The sequence below is a fragment of the Pholcus phalangioides genome, unplaced genomic scaffold (genome assembly GCF_987345545.1).
Source record: "Pholcus phalangioides strain wild (caught in Gottingen) unplaced genomic scaffold, Ppha-v1.0 ptg000017l_1, whole genome shotgun sequence".
NCBI classification, from domain to species: Eukaryota; Metazoa; Arthropoda; class Arachnida; order Araneae; family Pholcidae; genus Pholcus; species Pholcus phalangioides.
Genome location: NW_028301610.1, coordinates 16,510,043 through 16,534,172, shown reverse-complemented (window position 1 = coordinate 16,534,172; position 24,130 = coordinate 16,510,043). Strand labels below are relative to the sequence as shown.

General features: G+C 32.7%; 1 protein-coding gene across 1 annotated transcript in view; it reads right to left on the bottom strand.

Annotated features, from left to right (window-relative positions):
* Positions 1–24,130, bottom strand: part of tweek (transmembrane protein KIAA1109 homolog tweek) — a 236,838-nt gene that overhangs the window by 86,862 nt on the left and 125,846 nt on the right. Inside the window, exons 33-41 of the mRNA XM_089246286.1 lie at positions 16,941–17,024; positions 14,675–14,774; positions 14,462–14,535; positions 13,228–13,365; positions 12,798–12,915; positions 8,713–8,859; positions 6,761–6,957; positions 1,238–1,380; positions 409–532 (exon numbers count right to left, since the gene is read on the bottom strand). Coding sequence (XP_089102412.1) covers positions 409–532; positions 1,238–1,380; positions 6,761–6,957; positions 8,713–8,859; positions 12,798–12,915; positions 13,228–13,365; positions 14,462–14,535; positions 14,675–14,774; positions 16,941–17,024 — 1,125 coding nt within the window. The remainder of the gene's footprint in view (positions 1–408; positions 533–1,237; positions 1,381–6,760; positions 6,958–8,712; positions 8,860–12,797; positions 12,916–13,227; positions 13,366–14,461; positions 14,536–14,674; positions 14,775–16,940; positions 17,025–24,130) is intronic.

Sequence of the window (24,130 nt, the reverse complement as noted above, 5' to 3'; positions counted from 1 at the left end):
GTTGTTGTCCTGTCTCGCCTGATGCCAACAAAAAAATTCACATTTCTAAGTGCAATATTCACTGAGATATTTGAATTTAAAAAAATTGAGAGAAGTTGGAAAAACAGGATAAATGCAGGTAAAGCACATTTAACCCAGACGCAGGGTGTTTGTATAAAAAGTTAACATTTTCATTTTAATAGCTATAGAACCCTCGCCACATGAACGATGCATCTGAAATCTACATATTATTTTGATAATTTTTGTACTTTGCAAATACATTCCCATATGCCTCTAGGATCAAGTAAGATGTGATGCCTGCTGGTAGCTATAAACCCTGTATATTAAATTTCACTTAATTCAGATAATTTCTTCATGGCATTGCTATTTCAAATTATATTAAATATAGTATAGTGATGCTAATTTCACCTTCACACTCTGCCTTCTAAACTTTTTGATGACATCTCTTCTAAAGTCATTGAATACGGCTGTCTCTAGCTCATGTAAACGCCTGACTTCTTGTTCTATGGTGCTTTGACTAGCACCTAATAACCTACAGCACAAAAATATCATGCATGAAAATATAATTAAAGTAGTAAAAAACATCAAATAATAAAACTGAATAAATTCATCTCAATGTATTTTCAAGAAAGTAACTCCAAAATTTCCAATAAAAATTTACAATTTTTATTGTGAATTTTTTTAACAACATGATCTATATGTATTCCCAAGAAAACCAGGAACTCAGACTTGCATAATCAAAGGTTAGTGTGCTAATCTAATTTAATGAATGTTTATTGGGAAACAGCAGTAATTAAATTCAAGTTATTTAATTTTATGTTCCTTGGTTTTTTTTAGGTTATTTTTTTTAAAGTTGCTTAAAAAAGGTGGCTTTTTCTGATCACTCGGTACCAAGGTTGGAAGAAATATTTTTAGTCATGACCATGGGCGGAGATATGGGGGGGGGGGGCGTCATGACAACCAATATCTGATGATAGAGATTAAGGATTTAATTTTGTTGTAATTTTTTTATTTTATAATATATAATAAAATTATTAAAATGAAATAATTATTTTCTTCGAATTTATGATAAAAAAATGACACACATAACATGTGGTATAAAAGCTGATTAAATGTTGAATGAAAAATTTATGAAAATAAGAGTAAAAACAAAAATAACTAAATTTTTCAGACTGTTTTTAGAAAACTAAGTAGAAATGAAAGAAAGAAAATGATAAAAGTTGACATAAAGCATTACCTTAAATCATTGATAATTTTTGCTTGCTCATTCATCTCTTTTTCAATCAACCTAGAGCGTTTTTTTGCATCAAGGGTTGGATCCAAGAATAATGGTGGCAATGTATAGTTGAAAATACTGCCTTTACGATTTACTGCTGCTTCCTATGAGATGTGAAAGTAAATAACTATATGAAAAATAAAAAAACACTCTGAGTATGTTTACAGAAAAAAATTACATGATCATAATATAAGTTTTTAAACTAGAATATGGTCATAGCAATAGATTTTTCTTAAAAAATTATCAGTATTCCTCCTACACAAACAATTATTATTTATAGACACCTAAAAAATTTGTGATTAAAACAAAAACTTATTGACGCTTAAAAACTATTAGATGCCTAAGCCATCATAATGTAATTGATGATTGGTTACTGGCCTACGGTGGTTGAAAAAAGTTTAAGAAAAACTAATACCTTGAAAATTTGTGTTTGTAGAAATATAAAAATTTTAGTGAAATTAAATATTTTTCTGTAAAAATAATTTTTATAAGTGCTGCACTGCTTCAGAAAAAAGTTATTGAAATTATAGTAAAGGTCAAAACCTAGAAAAAGTAGGAGACATGTTTTCTGATGATGGGAAAGAAAATTGCATTTCTTTCATGTTCACATAACAGTTGAGATAATTTTGAACTGTCACGCAATGTGAAATCAAATTCTTTTCTGAAGGTTAGAAGATACCAAAGACAACATATTTATTGGACATTAAAGAGAAGAAACACTTGCTCTCATAAAGAAAGTGATGCCTGGTCATGAAATTGCGAGAAGAATTAAAAGATTGAAGACTGTTGGTTGCAGTTTCATAAATGAGCTTGAGAATTATGGACTGAAAGATTAAACAAAAATTGATTTCTCTTACGATTTGTCAAAAAAAAATTATTTACACTTTTTATTTAGAATAAAAATTTCTCTGGTATAATTCAGAAGAAATACAACTTACATCAACTTACAGAAATAGCATGAAATATGAAAAGTATATTATTACAGTCATCAAAGAAACTCGGAAGATGATTACACAACTAGTTACATACGGCTTATTTCTATCAATGACATTCCAAATGATGAGGATTATATAGAAAAAAACAGTCTTTCCTGATTGAAATAATTTTTTTGCACATAACTTTCAATTGTCCTTACACTTTTTTCAGGTTTTCACCTTTATGACAACTTCAATAATTTTTTTCTGAAGCAGTGCAGCACTCATCCAAATTATTTTCCCTTGCAATTATTACTCTGAAATTTTCATATATCCACAAACACAAGTTCTCAAGTTTCTCGGTTGTTACTAAACTTTTTTCCACCACTGTACCAACCTTTTGATTCAAACAGCTGCAATGCAAGAGATTCACTGTGCTATTGCAATAAATGTCATGGCTCAGTAAATAAGAGAACCCTTGCTTTTTCTATATCTAACATTAAATTTGAATTAAAAGTTGGTGTGAGTGAAAGCTTAAGTTTTTTCACAAAGAAAAACCTATAGCACTATTCATTAAAAAGCTCTAGATTGAAAATAAATACAGTTCCTTGCCATTTGTAAAATTTTGTAACAATCATTCCTTGTTTAACACTATGTCTGGTGCAATATAAAAAGAACAACATGAAACTAGATTGTGATATGTCTAACATACACATCGTTTTTGCCTGATGAAGGGTTAAATAAATATAACAAACAAAATTGTGTGTGTTTTTTTTTAACTGTGAAAAATTTCAATGGCGTGTAGTTTTCATTTTACTTGAGCAATGCTGCGTATTTCTGTTAGTTTGAAGTGAACATTTCTTGCTACAAATGCATTAAATTTTAACATAAATAGCCATCACAATCATGTTTACAATTTTATCTAAAAAAGTAAACCTGTAGAGTACTGCAAAAGCTTAGACACAAGTTCACATCACACAGTATTTGAAAACTACTAATTACAAAATCATAAATTATTTACCACTTATTAGGGTGAACATGCAGTTTATTTTCAAAGTTATAAAATTAGACTATGCCTTTTATAGACAAAATAATGATAAAATGAACAAAAATAGCATCAAACAATCAAAACAAAAGTTTAGACAAAGTCAAATTTTCCGCAAAATAAAAATTATTTGAAACTTATTCAGACGTCTTTTTTCCTTAATGAATTCATTAATGAAGGCTTCCATTGAAGAAGTTGAGTCTTGTATTATCTGTGGCTCAAAATTATGCCAATAACTCTTAATGGAAGCTGTAAGAGTTTTTGCAAACAAATACTACAGCTTATTTTCACAAATCTCTTTACAAAATGCCATAAAGATTCTCAACAGGTTTGAAATTGAGGCCCCCATACTACTGCTCAGTTGAGCTTCTGTATTTTGCACATTAAACTAGGCTTAAACGACCTGCTGTGTGCACAATCTGACTATTACCTACCTGCATTATATTGCTATAACTTCCACTGGAGACCAGCTAGAGGGTTCACCAGATAGTAATAAATTATGCTCTAGCATCTGCATGAAATGTTGAGCATTTTTAACCTCAAAGTGAGGCTATTGATACCCACTCATTGCAGCAGAATACAGAAAAAACCATCACCTTGTCTATCGTGACCGTGTAAATATTACCCTCATCTATCAGACCCATGTAAGTTGCGCACACTTCTTCTTATAGCTAAAAATAACTGAATGCCATTTTGGACCATAAGGAACACACTTGCAAGCCCACTGTAATCTTTGTATTTTGTGCTCGAGCTGAAAGCTGCGTAAAAAAACTTTTTTTTCAAAACTTTTTGAAATACTACCATATCTGTTTCTCGTATATGTGTACACACTATATCCATTGTTATAAGGTTACTTGGGTTGAATATTTATTAAATTATAAGTTTATGTCATCATGTCAAGGTGAACAGCATCAATTTTCAACAGTACACCATTCACACTGAGAGTCCAGACTAGCTTTTAAATTGCTGTCATCTTTGGCACATACATGTCAGTCTTTAGATTCTTCTGTCATTTCTTTTATCTGTAATGTGTGGCCTTTCTGATGGGTGTTGGGCACTATATATACACTGCTCAAAACAATTAGGGGAGCACATAGTTTTAACAAAATTACGCAAAGATGAATACCGATAAGTAACATAAAATGAATCATCCATAATTTAAAGCCTAGCAGGAAACGGAAGAAGAAAACTTCATATGCAAATCAAAATTCATGACGTCAAAAACCAGAAAAAGGAGATAAGGGCAGAAATCGGGATGTTGCAGAAACGTCTGTTTTACTGCTGTAACTGTGAAATTCGATTGCGCAGTATTTTTTTTTTGAGACAAGGTGACTTGAGGATGTCTCAACAACGCGATTTACCGGAATCCATGGCATGGCGTGCTATAGGCAGACTGGAATCCGGGCAAACACAATGTAGTGTCGCGGACGCTGTTGGAGTCGCCAAAAGTGTTGTTGCAAGGCTGTGGAATCGATTCCAAGAAACAGGAAATGTTAGACGTCGACCAGGGCAAGGTCGACCACGCGCCACTACAGCAACTGATGACCGGTATATACGGTTAACAGCCCGTCAAAACAGAACAGAGAATGCTACGCAGCTGTAAAGACGGTTGCTCTTGGCAACAGGACGAAGGGTGTCCAGCCAAACAGTACGTAATCGGCTTCATGAGGGAGGATGCACGTAGGCCAATGGTCTGCATTCCGTTGACCCCATGCCACCGTGTGGCCCAAAGAAGATGGGCTGCTGAACATCGAGATTGGGAGCAACATGATTGGAGCCAAGTGCTGTTTACAGACGAGTCCCGATTCAGTCTGGAGTGTGACACCCGACGTGTTCTGGTATGGAGGGACAGGGGCACTCGAAATAACCCCACATTCGTTCGTGAAAGGTCACAATACAGACGAGCTGGTTGGATGGTATGGAATCAGCATAGGCAGACGTACGGACCTGCATATCATTCGGAATGGCACTTTGACGGCCCGAAGGTATGCAGACGAGATACTGCGACCTCATGTCATCCCTTACGCTGGAGCCATTGGAGATTCCTTTGTTTTCCAGGATGATAATGCCCGACCGCATAGAGCTCGTCTGGTGGAGAACATGCTTGAAGCTGAAACGATACAGCGTATGGAATGGCCAGCGTGCTCTCCTGACCTGAATCCAATCGAGCATGTTTGGGACATGCTCGGACGATGCATTGCTGCACGACTAAGGCCGCCTGTTACTGTCCGAGACTTGCAGATTGCACTTCTTGAGGAGTGGAACAGTATTCCCCAAAGTCTGATCGATAACCTCATCGCATCCATGGCAAACAGGTGTGCAGCAGTCTTAGCTGTTCGAGGAGACCACACGCCCTATTAAAACTCATGCATCATGTCTAAACAGTACTTTTTTTTATCGTTTACATGTAACCAAATTATTGCCCTAAATCATCTTTTCATGTTTTTTCCATATTTTCAAAGAATTAAAGCTTAATTCCAAATTTTTTTACGTCTTTTTCCTATATTGCGCATTGATGCGCGTGTACTATCCATTGTATGGCAATACGTGGCAGTCTTGCACGGTTTTCTTCACTTTTTTGCTTGCTCCCCTAATTGTTTTGAGCAGTGTATATACCATCTCCAGATAATATTTGGTAGATAGACATTTTAGAATGTTGTAAGAAAGCTGCAATTTCCAAAACAGTCTATCCTTCTGATTTAAACTGCCATAATCTGTTTACTTTTTCAGAAGTCCTCGCTGTAGCTTGTGGCATCTGAAATGACTGATGCCATTGCATCAAGAATGAAACTGAACAGCAGTGATGCCATTGGTGGCAAAATTTCATATTTTGATGATCAATAATGAAAGTTCTTTATTTCATCTAAATTTTTGCAAACACAATTTCACTCTTTTTGCAAAAACTCATTTTTATTACAAATTACAGCACTGTTTTTGATATTCAAAATGTTTGAATAATATTTTTAGAGAGAGAGAGAATTATCTGATAATTCTTCATTGCTAAATAAAAAGAAAATGTGTTTTTTTTTTAATTTAAGAGTGAATTTCATGAGTGTCAACTTTTGCAGTGCACTGTATTTTTGTGATAAAAAAATGAGAAAAAACATTTTTTTTATATCATAATTTTCATTCTACCAGAGTAAAAAACGATTACAAGAAATGAGATATGTAACAGAAAATAAACATGACTGTCTTGTAGGTAGGGGAAAAAATAACTTTCAATAGATCATGATTTCTGTAGCCATATTGGCCACACATTTCAGCATTTATCAATTCGTTAGAAATTTTATAGAGGAACGTGTATGAGGTGCATGTACTGTTAAGTAGTAGAAGCCACATTGGTCATATTTTTGGGAACAAAAATTTTTTATATTTGTAAAGAACTTTTTTCAGGTATGCGTTGCCTAATGAACTTAGTGAACTTTTTATCTAGTGGAAATAATTTACATATATCTTTGTATATTAAAAATATATCTTACATTGAAAAAAATATATAAATAATTCATATAAACATTTTGAGCTTACTTGTGCAGTTGGACCATTAATGTTATTTTCACTAGCTCCAATATCATTATAATCTGTACCTTCCCCTTCATCCTCAACACCAGTAAGTGCAGTTAAAGTTTTAAATAATGCAGATAACTGTTTTCCAATGTTAGTGTCAACATGAATATCAACACCTTCCATCTGCCACTGAACATTCAAAATCCACTTGGCATTATCTGCAAATAGGAAACTAAAAGATAGAGACAATTCTCAAATATATTCAAATTAAAATTTATTCACATTAGAATCAAGTTTAGTATGAAATAAAAACGCATGAACAAAACAACCAAATTCACATGAAAAATCAATGTGTATATATACAGGGTGATTATAAAAAAACTATCCTGACATATGGGCCCCTAACTATCATACCATTCACAGAAACTGAATGAAATTTTGGCATAAGGTATTTTGATGTATGCGCTCAAGAATGATATGGAAAACAACAATGTCACTCTAACAGTTACGGTTACAGTGAGAAAATTTCAAAAATATCAAATGGCAACACCAAGTTTTTTGTATTGGAATGTAATCTCTATTGTGAAAAACCCTAAATAGCGTTCGAACGGCAACTGTAGCATGAAAATCACCAGCGGTAGATAGTCTAAAAGTGAGGACAACCAATAAGGACAGAGAAGCAGCATAAAATAAAGCATTTTATTGTGTTTCACAAATTTTCCACATGACCTTGTGGAGGACTAATCAGGCTGGGATCTCAGCCAAAGAAACGGTGTGATGAATGAAACGAACATTAATGCTCTGGTGCACGGCAAAGTCCTTTTTACTTTTTCCTTGCCTAGCTCCGGGGATTTTCGTGCTACAGGTGCCATTCCAACGCTATTTAGTGTTTTTCAGTATGGAGATCGCATTCCAATACAAAAAAACTTGGTGTTGCCATTTGATATTTTTTCTCACTGTAACCGTAACTGTTAGAGTGACATTGTTGTTTTCCATATCATTCTTGAGCGCATACCTTAAAATACCTTATGCCAAAATTTCATTCAGTTTCTGTGAATGGTATGATAGATAGGGGACCATATGTCAGGATAGTTTTTTTATAATCACCCCGTATATATAGGTATCATAATATCTTTTTCAGAGGCAGTAAAATACAGCTGATCACATTATGTATAATACTTATATGTATAGAAAGATACGTCCAAACATGAACAAAAAACATTTACTTATAGAAACTAGAGTGAATGGTTATTTTTTTGAATTAAAAAAAAACTTAACCCTCTATGGTCCAGTGTATAATTGAATACACATGGCAAATACATGGTGAAGAAAAAAAAAATGTCATACCAATTTCTTTTCTTAATTTTTTCGGCATTTTAAAATGAATACCTTTCAATGAAATTTCAGTACAAAATATGGCTATACTGTATAAGTATAATACTTTTTTTTTATCTAGAAAGAGTTTATTTCCTACTGGCATCACTTTTTTGGAGCTGCTGAAATTTTATGTGCTCAGAGATATATAAAATCCCTTCAACTTGGAAATGAAATTGAAGGATAACACCTATTCAACTTTGCTAAGCACAATTTTGTCATTTTATAGATAGCAGTAAAATATTAAGAGAGAAACGGTATATTTTGCCCTTAATTTTGGTCATTGCAAATAATTAAAAAAATCCACTCTAACTATTTAAATTGTTGTATTGATGTATTGTTTCTATCAAAAATATGCTAACATCACCATTTTACACATCAGCATTTACAAAAAAAATATTATTTCAATACGATTTTATGGGGAGGGGGTGAACCTCTTATAGGATTAAATTATTACCCTTAGTTTTCACTTATAATATACCACCTAAGTTGAAATGTTTAAAAGTACATAACTTTTTGTACAGAAAAATACATGAAATTCAGTGTATTAAATCATTTAGTATATAAGTGCACAGAACGGGTACTAAAATAGTACTAACTACTTCCTTGAGGTGCAACTGTTCGAGAACAAATTTCATAAGTGCCTTCTGAAACCACACACAGATTCATAATGTTGGCATCAGTTGGATCAGGCTTCCAGTCATCCAAAGATGTCTCAAAGTCATCAGCAAATCGAATGCATAGACCTGAAACAGTATTATGATTCTACTATTATGCTAAGTAACATTATCAGCATTTTTAATTACATTAAAAACATGTCATAAATGTAATGAAATCTGAAGGATAAGACCCAAATTGAGCGTGACAAAATGCTTACAAGAAAACAAAAAAAAAGAACTTTCTCTTTTTCAATCTCATGCTAACCCCTTTAAGTACAGGCATTTTAACAAATTCGGATGACATGAAGTTGAACTAGCACAGACAAATCTCAAAAGCTGGTATTATCATTAACCATGGGAAATGAAACAAAAGCCCTGTTTACATGAGAAATAGAAAAAGCGGGTTTAAAACCAGCTTCAAGAATTTTCACCAACTCCTGCTCTCCATTTCTTTCCTTATGAGAAAAAGAGTTGTCAAGTGGGTGATAGAACTTCCAATGCTACTGGGCGTGTAAATGGGACTATAATATGGTAATATAATAATGTAGAACAAAACTGTCTTTCAGGGATCGGTTTTGGACCCGACATTATTTTTGATTCATACTGTAAAAAGGGTGAATAGGAACAGTGAAGTGAACAGAAACGAAACTTTGTAGAAGCACAAACACATATATTCTCTTATTATAATCACAAAAGAATTTTCCGTTCGCAATTTGTTTTTCAAGTTGGCTGACAAGATTCAAGTTTTGTGTTATTGGCATCAATGCTTTCATATTTACAAGAGTGTAAACAACGCCATTAAAAACCACAGATGTTGCCAAAACTTCTCCTTGTAAGTATAAAATTACTGCAGTATAGACCTACAATTATTATTTTTCAATTTCCTACAGGCCTATATAACGATATGTCTTAATAACATTTCCATTTTTCTTTCACAGCAATTGTGAAAAACAATGTCTGATGAAGAATCTAATATTCAAATTCCAGACAGTTCCAGAACACCTACGACTTATTATAGTCCTGAATACTTCCTGTAGTCAAAGTGCATGGTCTGACCAAAGACACATTCAGACTCTATATTAGCAAAGTGCTACACCATCAAGGTAATGGATATGTTGGAAATTTTTTCAAGAAGGTTCCTCAAACTAGGAAGTTTTTCCAAATGGAAGAAGAGGCATTTTTTTGGGATTAAATGATATTGTACTGTGTGTTCTTTTACACCCCTCACAGCTGGAGCTCATTCTAACTGATCGTACATGTTAATGAATAGGAACAAGCAAAGGATTTAACAGGTGTTCCCCTAATGTTCCCCTATTCACCCCTCTCTGTGGGGTGAATAGGAACACTGGGTTTTTATTATTTTTTAATGTATAGTTAAGAATGTAACTTTAGAACTTTCTGATGGTGTAGTATCAACAGAAGAAGGTAGGACTCAAATAATTAGCTAGAATCCTTTTAATTCAGAAAATATTTATTGTTTTTTTTACATTCAAAGTTGAAGACAATTCCTATTCACCCCATTTTATGGTATTAGTGATTTCTGTATGCTTTAGGAGTTATTATATAGAATGATTTAAAATGTAATTTACATTGTGATGAATTAACTATTAAAATCTAATTTTACATAATTATACTTTATAAATTAAAATATTTAATAGATTTTTTAAAGTAAATTTTTTTTATGCATGGATTTATTCAATTATAACCTACTGGGGTGGGGCTTACCTAACTAAAATCATGAAATTAAATAACATACAAAAAGCAAGAACATTAATAATACAAACATGTAATACATAGGATAATAATATAAATTGTCATACAATAGAAATCTACTAATTTATAAATTTTATGTTGAAAAACAACAATTGGTTATAATGGAAAACAAATTGAATTTCACAGCAAGAATCAAACATAAATTTGAAGTTCCAAAAACAAATAAACACTTTTATTAAAAATGTTTCTCGTTTACTGCTCCAAATATAGTGAATTCATTTCAGTCGACAGCTCATAATCTTAACAATAAATATGATACTTTCATGTATGCAAAAACCATTCAAAATTATGAAAATATGTTCTAAGATTGTTTTCATAGAATACCTTGTGAATAATGATATCACACACAATGGGGAATATTAGGATAATTTAATTGAAACAAAAATAAATCAGACATTTTTCATGGTGTCATGGTATGGAATATATATATATATTTCTATGAGCATATGCATATCTATTAATAGTATTGTGAAACAAAAAGGTATATTTATATATATTCTATAGACTCATTTATTTATGTAAAAATATTTTAATTTCTCAAATTTGATAACTGAAATTTTCAGTGCATAAAATTTTGGAATATTGATATTTTATTACACAACATTTACTAAGTCAGCATATGGTTCTTGGGAAATGTGACAAACTATAAAAATTGAATTCATAGGGCTGCCTGGAAGGATCTTATGTCCCTTGGGGCCCAATATGGTTATATATGTGTTCATGTCTTACCTTTTCTATGTGGTTTTTGTTTTGTCTTTTAAGCATATTTTGTGTTTGTTGTTGCAGATTAAAAAAAATAATTAAAAGGGGGGAAAGATGAGAGAAGAGCAATTTTCCATTTTTTTCTCCCTTTCCCTCTCTTTTTTTTTCTCACCAAACCATAGCAAGGAAGAAAAGATTAAAAGATAATGATAAGGTAAAATAACAGAAACAAAGACAATTTTCTTTTACAGAGTTATCAATAAAAAGTCTCGAAAGAAGGAAGAAAGAGCTCAAATGTATTTCTTCCATTTACATCCCTGTATGTTCAGGGGTTAAAAAGATCTTTCTTTTTTGTATCATCGCAAAGAACCAAGACAGAAAAGGTTCATAAGTGAGAAAAAAAGCAACCCAAAAGAATATACAGCATGAAAGTTGACTGGCGCAACTGTGTATAACTAAACTATGGGTAATTTTTGAATCTCAAATGCAAGAAAGGACTGAGGCAGCTTTTTTTCAGTCCAATACATCAAAGAAATACACCTTTTTCTGAATATTATGTCGAGGTGAACTTGGAAGATGAATTTTCTTTCCAAATTTATTGCAGCATATATAATATGTAGAAAAAGATTTATTTCCTTCACAAGAAAAGACAAGTTCTTTATCAAAATCTCATACAGAGTACATACTGTAGGAGATGAATTTCCACATTATTTCTTACATTTGCATTTTTCACAATAGTCAAGCTTTGGATTATGAGTAACTCAGTTTGTAAGTGCTTTGCAAGACAAAAATTTCATACAAATTTCCACTCGATAAACAAGCAATGTCTAGCAATATGAGTGAAAATTTTGAAGTATTAAAATGAAAAACTAGAAGAGATTGCCATCGCATGCACGCACACACACACATATATATATATATATATATATAATATATATATATATATATAGTGTATTCCTATGCATATTTATGAAAACCTTCAATAGTTTAGGGTCTTTGTTTGACTTGGGGGCCCTTTCCAGACCTATTTAAGTTAAGATGCCACTGACTGCAATAGCGGCATTCTTAGCACAAGCCCCATGAACAACTGTCTCACCTTTGTTAATATAAGCAGGAATTTCAAAGGGAAGTCCCAGCTATTTTATATTATTCTGCAACATGCATGTCCCTTCAATATAAAATATAAATTAAAATAATATAAATTAGCCTGCACTTTTATCAATTAAAACCATTGCAGTTGGAGTGAGGAAGACTGTCATGGAAAATTTTTTTTGAGTTTCCGCAATTTCTTATGGGAAGGTTTAAAAAATAAAGTATTCACCGCATCAGTTCATGCCTTTATAATCATGCTTTCAAAAACATAAGCACTGTGATGGTACTACATGAGAAATAAACTCACTTAAAATTCACAACTGCTTCTGTGTGTGTGTCATTGCCAATCACAAAACAGTTTTTCAAGTTTGTGAAATGTGAATAGACATACAGTTTTTTTGGCAAATGCTATTGGATGCTGCTCATTGTTGATTTACTGAAATACATTTTAAACTCACCCGTGAATCTAGCTTTGCTAACCAAAGAGCCACAGGAACATGCTGATATTCTTGTGCTTTCTAAAGTGACTACCACAGCTGCTTTAAGTTCAGTGTCATATAGTTTGTTGCTAACATTCTAAATATAAAAGATGCACATAAATTTCACACCAATATCTACATTGTAAATTTCTAACAAAAAAGGAAGACGTCGCACAAGAAATTTTTTGCTTAAAACAATAAAAAAGTATTAAAAAACAACTTTTTTATCACTATCAATATATATAATTACGATTATTTTTTTAAATTCACACTATTTCATTGTACTGCAAAATTTGAAACTGAGCTACAAAATTGCTTTTTGGTGCAAAAGAATTTTTATTTTTATTTTAAGCGTAAATCAATTGAGAATTGAACTTTATTTTGTTATCAAATAAAAACACCTTCTTACACTAGCATATGGATTCAATGGTAGACATATTCCCATGTCATCAACTGTCAATTGTAGAAAGAGTGTTCCCAATGCTTGTGAGCTCAGCTGCGAAATCTGAGGAACTCGCTCAAAAACTTGTTGAGTAGCTGTTAACACCTACATCAGGAAATGCAGTTGATTCAATGAAAAATACATAAAACAATATTAGCTCTGCTGCTTTTAAACAAGCAAATTAAATTTATAGTTTTTCATTTACTTGGCAGAAAACCTCTTCATAATTATGTATACAAAGTTTATGGATTGATGTATACAAATATACAAATACAACGCCACAACAGGCAAATTGCCAACGAGGTGGCTGACTTAAGAACATTAGGGATCCCGAGCCATTTTTTGGAGGCTTTATCTACTACTGCCACACCCTCCCCCCCCCCCGCGGAACCCCCAACGAATCGGTACATGCGGGAATGTGCGTGTACATGTAGTGAAACCTGACGTGAATTTTTTTTTTGTTTCTCTGTAATGCTTGTTATGTGTAGTGCTGCCATCTGCCCCCAGTTTTTCTAACTATGAGTGAAGTGTTATGATTGAATGATGATTTATTGTTGTAGGACTGTTGCTCTCTGTGGCGAGACTTTTTAACGGGGAGATCGGCTCGCATTTGCGCCTTGAAGTTGGGAACCACAGAAAACCAACTTCAGCCGACCACTTTGTATTTGTATTTGTACATTACATTTTTTTTGCTTAAATCTTGAGTATTCCTATTGTAATCCCTTACAAGATTGATTATGGTGCTCGGCTTATAGTATTACCAAAGAAAATACCCCTGGAAATGAAAGCAAGAACTGGTGCTGTATGTACATATCAGTGATGGTAACCTCTTCCAGCGAAATTTCCCTCAAAAATTTCCCTTTTGACTAAATTTTTTCCACACATGCAGGAAAATGTGCAGCCATCTAGCGGGAAAAATACGTAAACAAGTACTATCAGCCAAACAACATGCTGATGGAGCAAAAGAATAAAATCATCAAAATTACAGTCTGAATTCACACTGACTACAAACTAATGATAATTTATGTTATGTAAATTGATCAAAAAATTTATGACATATTAAACTTAGTGAAAACCAGAATCTAAAAATAAGTACCAGAATGAGCCACACATATATTTCCAAGAATTTTTTTTTAGAACAGGAATTGTGGTTTGCCACAGGAAATATTTTTTAGATTCAATACATAGATAAAAGCTATACTTCTTTGTTTAGAGTTGCCCTCTGCTCATTCCAGTATTCATATGCATTTTTGTAGTTCAGCCACACCAGAACAGCTGTAATAGAAAGAAATCATAGAAAATAGGGCTGACTTGATAGATAATAACTAGCAGATTCACATTAAAATTTAATCTGCTTGTACAAATGAAAAATACCTTAGTAGGAAACGATATAATTTAAAAATAGGATACAAACCTCTGTCAAGAGCTATGGGCTGTATATACATTAGAGGGCGATTTAAGGTTATTAAAACAGCCTCCTTGTCTTCAGATGATTGGCTGGATATCATTTCATCCTATTCACCAGAATGAAATTTTAGATACATGTTTGAGATACATTGAACTAGATACACGTTTTCATATCATGTGTGTTCACTATATATGTACTCATATTTGTTGGAGAGTTATAATATTGTATTCCAGTTCACAATGTAATATGACTTCTTATCATGGAGCGGGAAAAAAAATGTGTAGTGAAAAAAAAACCTCACACACACACACAAAATTCATGAATGGGTTCAAAGAGATGCAAGCAGAGGAATAATTTAGCAAAAATGTGCAAAACAGGTTCACCATGGAAAAAAAGACTGAACGGTAGAGCAATTACAGGTGTTACTAAAGAGTATAGTGTTCTTAGGTCAAGTTATGCAAATTTTTTGGCAACAGTGAGAGACAGTTATGGGTGCTAGGTTGTTTGCTTGGGCAATGCAATGAAAAAGTTTGATATATATATAAGAATAGGTCTTCAATCGATTGGAGCAGCGGTTCTCAACCTTTTTGACTCTGTGAGCCCTTTCGAGCATGTAATTGCTATAGCGGAGCTCCGTAGGCTTATTTTTTCTTCATTCATTAAACTTACTGATTCATTTTTATTATTTAAAAAATTTATAATTATTTTTTTACAAATTTACTGTTTTTTATTTTTCTCGAGTGGCCGCGGAGCCCCTTGGGAGTGCACATGGATCTCCAAGGGCTTAGCTGAGAACACTGGTTTAGAACCGCTGAATTAGAGACTGAAAAAATTGCTAATCAAACAGATTGGGGGAATATCCAGTGTTTCAGGTAATAGATCTACGTGACAAGGCTAGGTTTTGTTTTCGAAGAATGTTACAGAAAAAAAATCCAGGATATACCTTCAAATGAGAAATTCAAAGAATGTCAAGAATGGCTTCACTGATAGGTAAAACAGGCATTAATAGTGTTCTTGAAGAAGAAAAAACTTTAAATTCTGACTTCAAGAAAACTCGTGAATTTTTAAAAAAATTTAATTAAAAAGATTTAGTTGAAGATTTTTCAAAAAATAAATGAGTTTTTCATTATTATTCAATTAAAGAGAAGACAGAGAAGAGGAGGCAGAAGAAAAATTTTTAAACATTGCATGTACAATAGCACATTTTGTAATTTACATAATACGATTAAAATGCATATTATAATAATTAATCATTAACCTGTTCGCTTACAAGGTATTGGCAAGAAATTCAAATGATCTCGATTTGATGAATGGGCGATAAATATGCTAACCTTGTCCTAACCTAACCACACATTAGAAAAAGGGAAAGGTTGAAGGAAAAAAAATTAGAAGAAAAGGAAAGAAAAAAAACAAATGAAAGGAAAACAGTATAATAGATAAGTACAGATAAGAGAGTAGGTATACAAAGTAGATTTCTTTTTTAACCTCACCCTACCTGTTCTCTTTTGCTCGTATTTGTACATAGTATAAGGATACATCGTATGTGGGGATCACTATTAATTGTATAGAAATAAAAGGATGGTAAAAATAAAAACTTTTTAGGGTTACAACAGACTCATGATGATGGGGAGAGAGGAAAGAAAACAGAGAGAGCTTGATTGAGTTCTTGATACGTTCTTGATCGTAAAGTGGCTAAACAATGTGGTGCACTTTTTTTAATCTTTTCCATCTTATCCACTACCCCAGTAGCACACAACAATATCGTTAGGATATCGTACCGATTCCGGACTGACATCGGAATGTCAAATGAATATCGAACACCGGAAAGGTCAGAAATTTTTACGTGTCCAATATCGAATGATATAGTAAGAACATGTTCATTCAATAAATGTCAAAATATCTTTTTCTTTCTCTAAAACAGTTTTACTCTCATTTTTACAGCATTTCATTTTGAAGGAGAATATCTTATAAGATAATTTTAGTGTTTTTTGAAATAATATAAATTTCTCTATGTCAAACTATGACAACAAATGTATGCAATCTCTTTGTTGTTCTATATCAGTGTGCTACTGGAGTAAGAGTGCTGTGGGGGTGTAAATGAATTTATTTTTGAAAACTTGCATAGAAAATATTGCTCCGATATAGATCACGATATCGTCAACTTAACATTAGTTTAGTGACAGATTTGTGTTCAAATGGCACTATTTCTATTCTGAAATAATTTGCTAATACCATTTTAGAATGTAATTCAGAAGGAAAAAACATTTTTTACCTGCAAAGCATTTCTCATAGATATTCGTGTTTTAAAGTATGCAAATTGTTGAAATTCTGGTTCAGCTTCTTCAAAAAGTGTATTCTGGAACAATAGTTAGAAAATAAACAAAGTACTAAAATCAGACATTCAAATACTTAGCCAATACTCTTAAAATACAATGTTATGGTTTTGAATGCAAGACATTCTCCTTTAAAAAAAATGGAAAATGAAAAAAAATTTTACTCTTCCATAAAAGGCTGGTGAAAAATCTATTTCATAAGAATTTTATGCATGTAAAGGTTGGTTTCATAGGTTTCAGAAACTATTAGGATTATGCAACGTAAAACTCACTGGTGGTCAAGCTTCTGCCAACCAGGAGGCAGCTAAAAAATTTCCAAAAACTTTGCAGAAAGTTATTGAAGAGAAGGGTTGTGCACCTTAGCAGGTGTTTAACACTGATGAAACTACAAAAACAAAAAACTGACTCGACCGCAGCAAAAAATTGCTACCGCAGGGAGTTCCCCATTGAGGTGTTAGCGCACCAACCTCTCGATGAGTATAGAAAACAAGCCTGCCGTTCGGAATCAGCAATAAATTGTAGGTCCCGTCTAATTAGCACTCGTGTGCAGAAAATGACAGTGGTGCGACAAAAATGGTCAAACGATGATCAAACAAAACTACACTATGGGTATATGATAAAGCCCACTGTCATTTTCAAATCTACGAATCCATGAGCATTGAAGGAAAAGGATAAGTCAAAGCTCCCACAGTATTTTGGGTGGACAATAAAAAGGCTTGGACAACGAAAACTCTTTTCCTGGATTGGTTTGAACAGTGTTTTGTTTCGGAAGTCAGGAAGTACCTTGACAGTGAAGACATGCCATTCAAAGTTCTTTTGATACTGGGTAATGATCCTGGGGGGTGAACTATCTCTGCGGTCCTTAGCCAAAAAAAAGTAGTGAAGCCCCGATTTGTCCTTAGATGGCCAGTAGTTCGACTTTTCGGTACTATCTCTAAGCTAAGGACTTTTCTTTAGTAGTTACTTAGGACCGCTGCTAAGGACTGCCTAGCACCAGTCCTAAAGCAGCAAGAAAAGTAGTTCACGGCGGCCATCTTGGAAAAGAGGAAATTTCGCCTCTGGCCGCGAGCTCTCGCTGCGATATTTAGCGATGAAATATGCTGTTTTTTTTTCGAATTAAACAATTTTTTACGATATTAATGACAGATAAAACTTGGATTATATCTTCGGTGTCATCAAAGTTGAAGTGATTCATCATTATATCCTCAAAAACCTGCTGTAGTATACGTGTATGTTGACATCGGCAATTGAAGCCACGACGAAGTGCTAGCATGTTCATTACTGAGGTAAGAATTATTTTATTGCTATCGAACTATATAAGAAAAGTGTTAGAGATATTATTAATATTTTTTTGCTCGGTAAATGCATTATTTAAAAATATAAATGGACATAATGTCACGCAATCAATAGGGCGGTGGATCCCACTTGGTAATGCTGGAAAAATATCAAATAGCCCATGTATATTTTGGGTTGTATTGAAAATATTTACATGGCGAATGAAAGATGAATCTTCAATTACGATAATATCAAATTGAAATTTTACATTCTATGTTTTTTGCTACATTAATTTTTTTTAATGAAAAATTATGTCTAAATGAATTGAGCACATGCGTAAATAAATAATTACAAATACAATTCATTGATAATAAATAGTAGCACCTAAATGACAAAAATTTTAATTTTTTTGCGATGAGTAATGGTGAAATTGAAATAAAGCATGGTAAAAATTGGCAGTAATGTTAAATATTAAATTTTGTAAAACTCATGCACTAAATTTAGTGTAAAGGATTAAAATATAGATTTGATATTTTGAACTGTTCAAATGAACAATATTGTAATACTTAGTGAAAGTTAAATTTTCAGAAAAAAATCATATGCTACTACTTTAAAAATTGCACTCTGTAACTCGCTCTGAGATGAATCATTATATTGTTTGGTTGATATAAAAAATGAAATTCGTACAATGGGACTAAAAAACAAAGTTTTAATTTCAGGCACAGTTTTTAGTGTTGAGGTATATATATTATAATGAAAGGAAGCAGATTAGTGTTTGAAACATATTACTACTTCAGTATTTGGGTTATGGCCTTGCTGTGTGTGTTCAAATTGAATTTTTTGCCAAAAATTGTTTTTGATTTTGTGTGTATGGGTAACGACAGAAAAAAAATTTCCATGTCGAATACTTAAGAACTTTAAAATATAACATTTTGAGATGTTATGGAACTGAAACTTTTAACATTTAAACTTTAAACTTTTAACAAGCATTTATTTTTTAACGATGTTGTTAGTAAACAGCTGATATATATATATTGTATATACATTTGTGAGACTTTTCTAACTCTTGAAAAATTTTGTTTCCCAGGAACTTGGCTGTAGGTAGCTACGAAGTTATTGAAGGTTTTCAAGGTTACCAAACAATTCTACCAGAGCAAACAAAGGTAATTTTAATTCTTTGTATTTGACTTTGAGCAACAGTTTCCATTATTATTTTCATGTAAAATAAAATATTTCCATGCATGATTTAATGACATAAATTTTAACATTGTGTCGCATCATTTTCACTGATTTCATTTGTATCAACAACCCTAGTGGAACAAATACAGTCGAACCCCCGATTTAATGCCACCATCCCACCCAAAGAATTTTGGCGTTATATCAGATCGCAGACATAATAGCGTTTCGGAGAGGCTGTATTACATAAATTCACACGTTTATTAAGAAATGTATTTCAGTGTCTCATTTATGTTGCATGATGAATAAAATAACCTATTTTATACACATTCAATTTTAAGTTGAGAAAATTCATAAAAATTGTAAACTGTAAAATCACTTGAATATTTCTCAATATAAAACTTAACAGAAACATACTTCCCTCTGAAATTATTGTAATTTCAGCAACACATTTTATATGTGCAAAAACAAAATAAGCAAGGGGGGGGGGGAAGACGGCATTGTTTTTAGTCCATACCATATTGGTTTTTCTCGAGAAATATCTTGCTATGAGTAATTTTCTTTATAATCATAATTTTTTCAGATACTATTGAAAGAACAACTCTTTTTGACTGACTTTTCTTCAAATTGAATTGAGCAAATTAAGATAGATTTCTTAATGGCCACCTGTACCACTCAAAATTTGACCAGTGCAAGTAAAAACATGTATACTGTTGAAAAACCTGTCTTGGCTATATAAATGAGAGGGAGGACATTAAAAAAACCTTTAGAAGCTTTGCTAACTGAGAAGCAATATTAATTCTTTGAAAATGTTATTATCATATTTACAGATTAGCAAATTTTGTGAATGGAAATATTAAAACAATTAATATAACATTTTAGGTGCCGGCCAAATTTCTTGGCAGTCAAGCATATTTTTAGGAGAAATAATCCAAAGTAAAAACAAATTATATTCAACTTTTTCAGCACTTGATGATCTTCACATATTGGAAGATGCAGACATAAACTCCAAATATTTTGTGATCTGCATAGAAAATTTTAGGTGTCGGTATGATTTTCTTTTTTGCAATGTTGGCTCCTAAGATTTGTGAAGCCCTAGGTAAATACATCTAGACATGAACAAGTGCATCTGTGTGCAATGCCAGGCCTCCCTTGTAAAACACAGTTGATGCATTTTGGATCCTACTGTGATAAAATGGTGGCGAGTCGACAAAGTGCTATTGTGCACGAATTATCTCTACTTATGCAACTAAAGACTGTTATAATTTGAAATCAATACAGTACATTTATAAGATTGATAAGCATAATAAAGGTGTTTTTTTCTTCCTCTTTCTAATTTCAGGTAAATCAACATTTGAAGATGCAAATGAAAATTAATGAATCTCAAAAAATTATATTCTTGAAAGGTGTGATTTCTAAGAAAAGTACAACAAATAAATTGTGATTATGATAACTCTCTATGAACATATGTTTGAAATAAAATGTTTTTGTATGACAAATCATGTGTGCAAGTTGTTATTCAATTCATGTTTCTATTAATCAACTTCAATCATTCATCTTCTAATCAACTGAAATGAAATATACGATCAAATGAAAGTTATAAGGTGAAGTTATTTGTTGGAAGCTAAATATGAAACGGATAAATTGATGAAAGATCTTTAATATAGAAGTATATATATTTTAAATATTGAAGTATTCACTTGCATTAACAGGTAAGTGCTCATTCATAGAAAATCATGTTCTGATAACATTTTTTAATACTGAGGAGAAACCCATAGTTTAAAATACAGAACTACAATACGCAGCAAGGCAGTTAATTCTTTTAATTATAAATTATTAATAATTTATTATTTTAGTTGCTCCAGAAAGAATTTGCAATTCGTTGTTTCAATGAATTTAAAAGGAATAAAAATGGATAATAAAAAATCATTTAACAAATTGGTCTTTAAAAAAAGGGAGCACTCAATATTAAAAACAGTATTCAGCTGGGGCCTCAAGTACGGCTCCCGAGGTGAATAGGGGGCCCAAAAATCTATTTATTAATTAAATTATTTTGCATAATAACCCTTTCAAGAAGAGCCCCCCCCAAAAAAAAGGGAACGCCTGCCCCGAAAAGGCACATTACGGCCATAGGCTCAACTAGTGCCGGTAACCTTAATTTAAAATCTTACATTTGGTTGTAAGAATTTTTTTTTCAAATTTTGATTTCATCAGTATGCGACCCACTTATATGCAGCTGGGGTCCCATATACTCGCTTCTTCAAGCATCCAAAAGTGGGGTCCATGAGCTCGGACAAGAAAAATACTTTGACTATTATTATATACTGAATCTTATTCTAAAGTCCCAAGATGAAAAATGCAACATCCTCATACAGTTACAAAATAATTAAACTAGCCAGCGATATTAGAGTAAAAAAAATTGCAAAACATGGGTGACAAAAAAATGTATGGCGAGTCCTTCGGAAAAAAAAGTTTGTTTACAACATGTTTGTTTGTAAACATGAAATCGCTGCCACAACCCACTGCGGAAAAACGATTGTTAAATAATTAGTAGTAGTTGTAGGCTTCAAACGGCATCCCGATTGGTTAGAGATCTGTTACTCTCGAAACCAAAAATTTTCTCCCCCTCTAACTACTGTTTCACGTCACGTGACCTTAAGGACTGGTAGTACATGATACCTCTTAACTACTAGTAGTTGAGGCGGTCCTTAGCTTCAGTCCTCCGACCGGTAGTTCATTAGGACTAGTAGTTACTAAGGACTGCAGAGATAGTTCACCCCCAGGATACCCAGATGTCAACGAGTTCAAAGCTGATGGTGTGGAAGTCCTTTATATGCCTCCTAATACAATATCTATCATTCAGCCCCTTAATCACGGGGTAACGCAAGCATTCAAGGCTCACTATACACATTATTCAATGTAGGTGATTGTACATGGTATGGAAAAAGATGCAAATGTAGAAAATATCTTGCAGGTATGGAAAAATTATAACACCGCTAATTCCATTACTGTCATCACTAGAGCCGTGGCAGCTCTTGAGAGGGAAAAAGTCAACTCGGACTGGATTAACCTTTGGCCATAATGTGCACTCCAGAACACAACCATTTCCATTTCTATAGAGTCAACTGAAGAGATTATAAAAGGAATTGTCACGTTAGTAAAACAGGTGGATGGAGAAGGTTTCAATGATATGAATGTAAAAGAAATGAAACAGCTAATTAATAGCAATTCAGAGACCATGGAGGAATTAATGCAGCTGACTGTTCCTGAAACTGAAGCGGTACCAGATGAAGAACTTCAAGATACAGAAGTGGAAGACAAGTTCACCATGAGTAACATAGCAGAAGGGCTTCGCAAGTTCACATCAGCAATAGATTATTTTTATGACATAGATCCTTCTATGGTACATTATTCACATGTAGAAAAATTGTTAGAGGAAGCCTTGATGATATGAAGAAGAAACGGCAAACAGAAATCACAATGTTCTTTCAGTAAACATTGCCAACAATCACTCTGCACCCTCTTTTACATTCAATTCTACCTCTGCATCACTTTGCTCTTCTCATGATGTTCAATAAACAAGATATACAAGAAAAAACTATGCTTTCAGTTATTCTCGGATTTCCTGTATTAGCGGTCACCCCCGGAACATAACCCCTGTGAATAAGGGGGACTGACTGTACATCCTTTTAGCAAAGTTTGAAGTTTTAAATAATTTCTAAAAATATTTAAAAGTGAGAACATTAGACTTTTCTTGGTTAGTGATCGTCATCCTTGACCAATTAAGAATAAGATCAATATCCTAAAGGAAGAAGTTCAGAAAAACAAGAGCCAGTCAAAAAATGAGAACTATTTCATTATCTCACAAATTACATTAGTTAGATAAGTTTATACAGCTGGATGTTTTCCCTTAATTGTTCTATTGACTTATATGCGAATGGTTCAGTGTATCTAAAATTTTTTTTAAAAAAACTTTAATGAATGTATACAACCCCAACTCAAATGTCATATAAAAACATTTTACTACCATTTTAAGAGCTAATGAAGTGAGCTGTGTGAAACCAACAATTCATGTGTCATGCATTTTATGTGTTCAGAACATGTTAAAATACTTTCCTTTACTATCAGAAATAAGGTGGTGAAAAAATTTGACAACCAAAAAATCATATCTTGTAAAGTTGTGGATGGAAATTTATGGAAATTTCAAGGCAATAATTAAAAGTGGAATGTAACATTTTTTAGTGAAAATAATTTAGGTAAGTGCTGTACTGCTGCAGAAAAAAATTGTTTAAATTATAGTAAAGGCCAAAACTTCCCAAAAAAAACATAAGGACACACATGTTTTCTGATGACTGGGAGAGAAATTCACATTTCTCTCATGTTGGCATAACAGCCGAGACTGTTTTGATCAGTCATGTGATACAAAATCAATTTATTTTCGGAAAACTTGAAGATACTAAATACAAGATATTTATTGGACATTGAAGGGGAGAAACACTTGCAATCAGAAAGAAAGCAATGCCTGGTCATGAAATTACAAGAAGAATTAAAAGATCGAAGGCTGTTGATTGAAGTTTCATAAGTGGGTCTGAGAATTATGGACTGAGAATTCTTTCTCTTACCATTCATCAAAAAAGATTATTATTCACACAGTTTATACGTAAAAAAAAAAATCTCT